The sequence below is a fragment of the Pteropus alecto genome, unplaced genomic scaffold, assembly GCF_000325575.1.
Source record: "Pteropus alecto unplaced genomic scaffold, ASM32557v1 scaffold24, whole genome shotgun sequence".
NCBI lineage: Eukaryota > Metazoa > Chordata > Mammalia > Chiroptera > Pteropodidae > Pteropus > Pteropus alecto.
The window spans coordinates 28,627,454-28,636,964 of record NW_006439192.1 but is presented as its reverse complement, the minus strand read 5'-3'; the positions used below and the strand labels follow the sequence as shown (position 1 = coordinate 28,636,964).

At 33.0% G+C, this 9,511-nt stretch overlaps 1 protein-coding gene across 2 annotated transcripts in view; it reads right to left on the bottom strand.

Moving 5' to 3' along the window:
• Positions 1 to 9,511, bottom strand: part of FNDC3A (fibronectin type III domain containing 3A) — a 181,523-nt gene that overhangs the window by 44,131 nt on the left and 127,881 nt on the right. For both annotated transcript variants that reach the window (XM_006916448.2, XM_015592884.2), the window contains 3 exons: positions 6,920 to 7,157; positions 2,084 to 2,353; positions 845 to 903 (listed from right to left, as the gene is read on the bottom strand). In XM_006916448.2, coding sequence (XP_006916510.1) covers positions 845 to 903; positions 2,084 to 2,353; positions 6,920 to 7,157 — 567 coding nt within the window. The remainder of the gene's footprint in view (positions 1 to 844; positions 904 to 2,083; positions 2,354 to 6,919; positions 7,158 to 9,511) is intronic.

Here is a 9,511-nt window from a genome sequence, read left to right as displayed (position 1 = left end):
TTTTTGCATGTTTTTGCAGTCTTCAAACCACATTTTTAAAATGGCTATATCATTCTGGCCAGTAAAAATATTCCAATTTATTTACTTATTCCTTTGTTTTGTTTTTATTACTATTAGTACTACAACATACATTTTTGTTTGTGTAGCTTTTTATTCAGAAACAGGACCTCACAGAGGTCAGAGAAGTTTAATTTATATTTCTTTTGGTTACTAGTGAAGACCCTTCTGAGATCTTAACAGGTCTAAAAAATACAACTGTATTTTAACTTTACTTAATATTAACATTAACTTTACTTAATATTAATCTTTGCCATATGTGATGTAAATATTTTTCCTACTAGAATGAGAACCTTTATGTAGGCTACTTTTAAAATATGCAGAAAATTTTATGTAGCCAGTTCAGCTGCCATGCCTTTTTCTGAGTTCTTCGATTACATCTACACTTGCAAATCATCGAGAATTATTAACTTTCTTCCCGAAGTCTGATTTTATTTAACTGTTTTTGCATATGGAGTTAACCTAATACATTTTATATGGAAATCATACAAATGAGTTTTTAAAAACTGGTAATTAATTGTATCCACATACTTTGTTAGATCTTTGCCTGGTTCAGTGATTTTCAATGTTATTTAGTGTATATTAAATATTTGTTTAAAAAATGAATTCTTGGTTGTATATTCCGCTTCACTGATCAACATTTCTTTCCTTATTTCGGATCTATATGGGTCCATTATTGACCTTATATTCCTTATGTAAAGTTTTAAGTAAGGCCTGAATAAAAAGATACCAAAATCCTATATGGATACACTAAATATAATGTAAAGAAAATACATGAGATACTTACCACTGGTTTGACAATGGTGGAAAGAAGTGCTTCAAAAGCCTTAGTTTCTTCATCTTTTTCTTAAAAAAAAAAATTTTTGAATATTAAAAAAAAAGAGCTTAAATGCAATCAAACCCCACTCCCTCTACAATATGTCTTCTGAAACTAGGCTAATATGAGATTTTTATTTTCTAGTTTTTTACTTCTTAGTTCATACTCAGCAGTTTGTGGCTCTTCAGGATTCTTCTGCTTTAGTTTCTATTTCCATTTTAACCAGGATTACTAATTATAATGCCACTATATATATATATGTATGTATATGTATATATACACACACATATATGTACATACATGTATATAACCAGTCAATAAGTTTTTCTTATAAAAGTATATTTTTATTCATAGTTAAAAAAATACTTTCTCTCTGCAAAGTTCTCATTTGCTAATCTTCTATCTCTTAATGACAAGTTAACTGAGTTATCTGTTTCATGACATGCCTTAATTGTGGTTCCCAAAACATGAATATAATCGACTTGACCATAACTTATAGCCCCCACTGATATATCCAAAACTTTAGATTAACTCTTCCAAAACATCAGTGCTGATAAAGAATGATCAGGAGGTCTAAAAAATATGAGAGACCATTTCTGTAAATGTTAATAAACAAGACATGAAGCCATTAAAGCAATGTTGGTGGGGAATGGAAATTTTAAAGAAAAGGAAGTAGTACTCAGAGTTCATATAGTAAAAGTCACAGGTTAAAGGAAGGATCCAAGGGAAACATGGGAATTTTAAAAGAACTTTTGAAGAAAGAAATGGAGAATACTCTATCCTAACTATAGAGTATATTGATAGATTGGTGAATGACATAACTATTTGCTATAAGAGACTTACATATAAAGTCAGGAAAAATAAAGAGTTTTAATAAAAACCTGCACGGCTTTATCAAAGGCCCAGAAAGAGAAAAAAAGGAAGCTGGATGAACTTTAAGTTTTCCTATTAAGTAGAAATTTCTCTTAGTTATTAAATTTTATGATATAGGTAAAATTACTAATTGCGTTTCACCTAAAATCATCAAAAAGAAGCACCCTAGTAATAATTTATGTTCTAAAACATTTTCTCACATTTAGGAAGTATTAGGCTATTAATCTAGTTTATTTGGAGCATGACAAAATGACTGAAAGGTTAGAATATACTTTTAGTAGGTTAAATATTGATGAAAAGTACCAGGAAGAATGGCTGAGTAATTTAAACAATTACCTTCTATTTCTGTATCAATTTGTGTGCCACCTTTCCCTTTCCCTGACTTGTTCCTTCCCGATCCTGTGTTTACCCCACTAGCATTCTGCCCTTTTATAAGTCCATTATGCTCATTTATGGGAGAAGGGCATTTCTGGGGTGATGATGGTGGACTGCTCATTTTATCTTTCTGTGTTCCTTGACGATCCTTTAATTTTTTCTGCAAACGTTCATATGTTTTACTAGATCTTTCATCTCTAAAGTTGGACCTTCCATGTGTAGAATGAGCATCTAGGAAGAAATTAAAAAAAAACATTAAATCTATCATCATAATTATATAAAACAAAATATTTCAAAGAATAATTTTGCAAAAAAAGCTATTTCTGTGTCTCTATCAACTGACAGAACCAAGCTTTGCAATTTGATTATAATTATCTCTCTTTCTTTCAAATAAATTTATAGAGATGTTTCTTTCCTTTTCCCAACTATTGTTCTCCATAGAAACAGCTTGGTGGTATGCTATGATTATCACAGGTGGAGAATAAGACCTGAAGTGAGTTGTGTACAGTTTGTCTCTTTTACACTTTTGAAGCCATTACCTTTAGCATCTCTTCCAACTTCAAAAATGTAAAATAGGTAAAAAGAAAACCACTGTCTGCCTGAATTCCTTTATGATTCAAAAAACAAATCATCATTAAAAAATAAAGTTTTAGGAATTAGCAAAAAAAAAAGTAAACGGTTTACTAATAACAATCCAGGTACAAAGTATTACATCTTTAGATACTGTAAACTCAAGGTTGTGATTTAGAAAAATGAATTCATTCCAATAAAAGTCATATAATATAATAAAATCCATATATTCAATAAATGTTGTTAAATCAATTGTCCTCAGAGTTTTACTTTAAATTTAAAATTTGTAACAAGAAAAATATTTTTTAAAAGTCTCAAAAATCTCAGTAAAGTTTTAATTTATCAGTGCTTTAAGAAAATTAGTATAATATTCTTGAAATGAGCATTATAAAAATACATACAACAACATTAGACTAAAGGAATTAGACTATTTACATGTAAAAGAATGAGTTTGGACCCTTACTTCACAACAAATAGAAAAATTAACTCAAAAAATGAGTCAAAGACCTAACTGTAGGCACTAAAACTATAAAACATATAGAAGAAAACAGGTGTAAGTCTGCATGACATTTGATTAGATAATAGTTTCTTAGATATGACAACAAAAGCACAAGCAATCAAATAAAAAATAAATTCGACTTCATCAAAATTAAAAATGTTTCTGCATCAAAAGGTATCATCATGAAAGTGAAAAGACAAATGAGAGAAAATCTGCACATCATGTATCTGAAGAGAGACTTGTATCCTGAATACTTAAAAAACACAACTCAACAATAAAAAGACCCAATTAAAAAATGGATGAAAGATTTGAATAGACATCTCTCCAACAAAGCTATATGAAGTACCAATAATCAAATGAAAAGATGCTTATCACCTGTAGTTATTAGGGACAAGTAAATCAAAATCATGAGGTAAAACTTCACACTCAACAGAATGGCTAGAATCAAAAGACAGACAACAAATTTTGGCAAAGATATGGGGAAATTAGAGCCCCCGTACATTGCTGGTAGGAAATATAAAATAGTGCAGTCACTATGGGAAACAATTTTGCAGTATCTCAAAAAGTTAAATGCAGAATTACCATATGAGCCAGCAATTCCACTCTTAGGTATATATCTAGGAGAAATAAAAACATACGTCTACACAAAAACTGTATACAGATGCCATAGCATCGTTATTCATAATAGACAAAAAGTGGAAAGAACCAAATGTCCATCAACTAATGAATGGATAAATAAATTTACATTTACATAATGGAATACTTTTCAGCCATAAAAAGGAATGGAACACTAATCAAGCTTCAACAGTGGTCTCCAACCTTTTTGGTACCAGGGACCCATGTTCCTATGAGAATCTAATGCCTGATAATCTGAGGTGGAGCTCAGACGGTGATGGTAATGCTGGAGAGTGGCTGCAAATACAGATGAAGCTGTCCTCGCTTGTCCGCTGCTCACCTCCTGTTGTGCAGCCTGGTTACTAACAGGCCACGGACCGGTACTGGTCTGCAGCCTGGGGATTGGGGATCCCAGTGCTACAACCTTGACATAAAACTTGAAAACAATAAACTAAGTGAAAAAGCTAGACACAAAAGGCCACATAAACATACACATTGTGTGTATATTTATATGAAATGTCTAGAATAGGCAAATCCAGAGACAGAAAGTCGATCAGAAGATGGAGTAAAGAAAATTAGGACTGACTGTTAATAGGCAAAGAGTTTCTTTTTGGGATGACAGTGGTAGTGAATATACTAAAAACCACTGACTTGTATACTTTAAAATGCTGAATTTTGTTATGTGAATTATATCTCAATTAAACAGAGGAACTGTAATTAGTACATAGTTTTTAAATGTAGTTATCAAAATGTTTTTATATTTCATTACTGAAGATAAAATAATAAAGCAACAATGGGGATGGGAGGATAAAGAATATGTAGTAGAAAGAACAGGAATTTTATTATCAAAAAGATCTGAGAGGGTTAAAATCCTCAGCAATGAACTAGCAGTGACCTTGCAGAAATTATTTAACATTTCTGAGCCTCAGTTTCTTCATCTGTTATTGAGGCTTAAGTGAGATAATAGATTATGATGAGCGCAGCGTCTAAGCAAAGTTCAGGCTCAATTCTGGTAGTTGATGACAGTGAGATGTTGGATTAGGTCTTACTTTGGGAATCCATATAAAATGTGCATGGAAAAGGGTCATGGAGGCAGCTACTGGTTATAAAACTACTGTCCATTATTAGGATCCAGTGGTAAATTCCTTGGCTCATAACTTCAAATTCAATATGACTTTTGTCTTCCACCACTGGGTAGCTAGGTTTTAGATTTCGATTCTTTGTAGATTTGTATGCTTCATTTTCCTTCATACCATTGTGAATCATAGTCATGTATTCTAATGAATATGCCCCCAAGTAACAATGGATTTTAACAATGCAAAACAGTAGTAACTGTAACATCTAGTTTTTTCTTAGATTTTCTCAAACACATTTAAAAAAATAAGTCAATTTAGCAGTAAGAAAATAGAAGAGACTGATTCGTACTATTAAGCTCTTGCTACTCAAAACTATGTTTCCTGGAACACTGTATGAGCTTCACCTGGGAGTTGGTTAGAAATGTATAAACTGAAAACTCACTCAGACCTACGGAATCAATATGCACTACCTGGGCAACAGAAATAAGTTTGAAAAATATATATAATATAATATATATAATGTATCTACTACTTACAGGTTGCGCCGCATATTTAAAATTTTGTATTTAGAGTTATTTCTTCTACAAAATTACTAAGCATCAATGGCAGGTACTGCCAAGTTCAAGGGAAACAGTGATGAATAAAATAGATTCAGTTCTTAGGGGGGTTACAGTCAAATAAGGGAGAAAGTCATACAAAAGACAACAAAAAAATCAAAGTGTATTAAAATTATGTGAAAGAGACAAACAGGTTTCAGTGCTAGAGACTGATAAGGCAAGGTCATAGATGGTTCCTCTAAAAGCTGAAATCTAAAGGAAAAAAAAGAGCCTCCCAAGGATAAGGGGAGGAGAGCATTCCTGTTAGAGAGAACACCATGTGCAGAGGCACTGAGGCAAGAAAGAGCTTGGAGGTTATGAAAAACTGAAGCGAGGGGGTAGAGACAAGTGGGACAAGGCAGTCAGAGGCTAGAGTACAGAGCCTTGTCCAGGGCAGTGGTTTGCAATCAGGGCCAATTTTGGTTCTCAGGGGTCATTTGGCAATGTCTGGAGATATTTTTAGTTGTCACAGCTGGGTGGGGTGAGGGGAGGACTGGAGTTGTATGCTACTGGCATTTAGTGGGTAGAGGAGAGGGATTCTGCTAAACTACCTACAAAGCATAGTCCTGTCCCCCACACCAAAGACTTATCTGGAAGGCTGTTGTTGCAGTTATCCCAACAAGAGCTGATGGTGGACTAGATCTGAGTAGCAGTGTAGAAAAAAACAGATAAACTTCTAAAAATAAAACTAATACCAAATGATGTAGAGAAATCAAATTTTACCATTTGGTTTTCACTTGAGCGAATTGAGTGGACAGTGGTATCACATATTGAGATGAAGATTACAGAGAAAAGGTTCTATAATTGAGATTTATATTTTAGATATGCTGTAACTGAGCTGAATGAACCATTTAAGTGAAGTTATCAAAAAGGCAGTTAGAAACATAAGGCTGGGGGCTCAGAGGAGATATTATGGTGAAGATACAAATTTGAAAGCTGTTAGTAGATGGTCTTTAAAGCCATAGCATTAGATTATTATTTTATGTGTGTGGCTGCCTATTCTTCCCAACAATTTATTAACTCCCTGAAGGCAGAGGTCATGTCTTATCTTTTTTTTTTTTATTTTGCAACAGAACCTACTAAATTTGACTAGTGGTATCACAGCCTTTAGGATTTAACAAGGGGGTTATTATTCCCGGCTAGAAATTTTCTTCAGAGCCTAGACAGCAGAACAGAGAAGACCTCTTGTTTGAATGCATCCCCACTAAATATTGCTACATGATATTAAGTTATTTCCCTCTCTTTGATCTTCTGTTTACTCATCTGCCTTGAAGGATGATCATGAGGGTGAAATACTTAACGTAGTGCTTGGGTAACAGAAAATGACTGTGATATTGCTATCATTTTTTTGTTTCTTTTATATAATATGATAACAGTATTTTTTATATCCAAGCAAAGAACAGCCAACTCCATAAAACAGGAATATTTTTAGATGTCTTACCTACATCTCCATATACTTGTGAAGATTGATACTGTGACATATACTGTGTTGCCATGTCTCCAGCTCCAGTCACTGGTGAGTACATGTGGCGCGGTGGAGGGGGCATCATAGCTGGGACAGGAATGAAACCTGGCAGAGGAGGATGTGGAGAACGATGGATGACTGTGTGACCACTAGGATGAAACTCTGGTGCCTGAGGAACCACAACAACTCTTCGAACACCATTGTCTTCGATAACCTGTAAAATGAACATTAGATTAAAAGTTTCTTCCACACGATGTAAGTAATTCTTTCAAAATATGTTAGAGTAAGAATTTTTACATCATTACAAGTTAATTAAAAAAATATTACAGAATCAACATGAAAAGACTTTATTAAATACATTAAGTACACATGAATTAGCATTGAACAACATAGATTTTGGTATGTAATGCAATATAAATCTTAAAACAGAGAATAGCTAAATAGTAATATAAACAAGCTACGATATTAGGTATTTATCTTTTGCGTTTCCTGAATTTAGTGATAAAGTAAAAATGAAGGGGGACTCAAGAGAATTTTCCATATTATGGGTGGGAGTTGGAACTGGACCCAGACTCCTAAGGTCAACCATATACTGAATTTAGGTACAAAATTCTTATGATCATGACCAGTAAAATTTTAACAGGTGAAGATCATTTCAAGAGAGACAAACACCTACTATATTAACTCTCAGTTAAGAAAAAAATTCGTGGCTTTGAGTCTTGGAAATTACACATTTTTAAATAGGGGTCATACTGTGGGAAAGGATTTTTTTAAAAAAATGACAGATTTATTCTCTTTGAACCTCATTGGAGCAGCAAGGGCATATAAAAAAGCCTAAAAGGATATAGGATTTTATCTCAAAATTTGGAATCTCTCTAAAATAGGGCCCTTATCTTTTTAGGCTTAAATGTTTACTTTTGAGGTATAAAAAATGGATAATACTTTTCCTAAGAAAAACAGAAAATGATTAAAATGTAAAGTGCTAACTTTAAAATCAAATCCTAATATTTTCAGGAAAAACAAGTTTTATTACGGTTAAGAATAGCAAATTTTATAGGCTCAAAATGGATTATAGACTTAAATGTAAGACCCGAAATCATAAAACTTCTGGAAGAAAACAGAGGCAGTAATATCTTTGATATTGTTAATAGTAATTTATTTTTGGACATATCTCCTTGGACAAAAGAAAGAATAAACAAATGAGACTATATCGAACTAAAAAGATTTTGCACATCAACAAAACAAAAAGACACTTGACTGAATGAAAGAAGATATTCGCTTATGATATATCTGATAAGTGGTTAATATACAAAATATATAAAGAACTCATAAAACTCAATGAGAATAAAACAATCCACTTAAAAAATGGGCAGAAGACCTGAACAGATATTTCTCCAAAGAGGAAATACAGATGGTCAATAGACATATGAAAAGGTGCTCAAGGTCACTAATCATCAGAGAAATGCAAATTAAAACCACGATGAGATATCACCTCACAGCTCTCAGAATGACTATCATCAATCAAAGAACAACAAGTGTGGCAACGATGAAGAGAAAAGGGAACCCTCATACACACTACTGGTGGGACTGCAAATTGGTACAGCCACTATGGAAAACAGTCTGGAGGTTTCTCAAAAAATTAAAAATGGATCTACCTTTTGACTCAGTAGTTGCACTTCTTGGTATCTATCCAAAGAAAACCAAAACAATAATTTGTAAAGATCTATGCACCTCTGTATTCATGGCAGTATAATTTACAATAGCTCAAAATATGGAAGCAACCTAAATGTCCATCAACAGGCGATTGGATAAAGAAGTTATGGTTCATATATACAATGGAATATTACTCAGCCATTAAAAAAGAAAAAACACATGAAATCCTACCATTCGCAATGACATGAATGGACCTACAGGTTATTATGCTGAGTGAAATAAGTCTGACAGAGGGAGATAAATACCATGTGATTTCACTTATATGCAGAATCTAAGGAACAAAAAGAACAAACTAATCAAAAACAGACTCACAAATATAGAGGACAATGTGGTGACTGCCAGAGAGGAGGGAGGCTGGGGAGCTGGGAGAAAGGGTGAAGGGTTAAAGAAGTACAAATCAGTAGTTGATAGATGATCACAGGGATGGGAAGCACAGCATAGGAAATGCAGTCAGCAGTAATGTAATGGCTAGGTGGAGAGTGAGAGGAGAGAAAGAGCAATTAGGGGGATCGTTTATATAAACTACATAAATGTCTAACCAATGTACTGTATACTTGAAACTAATAATGAAATTTAAAATAATGCAAAAAATAATAATAGCAAATTTTGTATATAAACATATATGTACTCGGTAGGTCTAAAACACACTTGAGTAAAGATAAGCCTACATTACAAATTAATTATTGCTTTAGAAAGAAGATAGTTTCTTTTAAATATCTATTAAACTATTCTTACCTGTTGAGAATGAAATGACTTGTCTGTAATATGGACTAGAAGACCAAAAGAATTCACTGCTTTTTATATGCTAGCTCCAAAATTATAATGCCTTGCTTCCAGCAAAATGGATGCCTTATC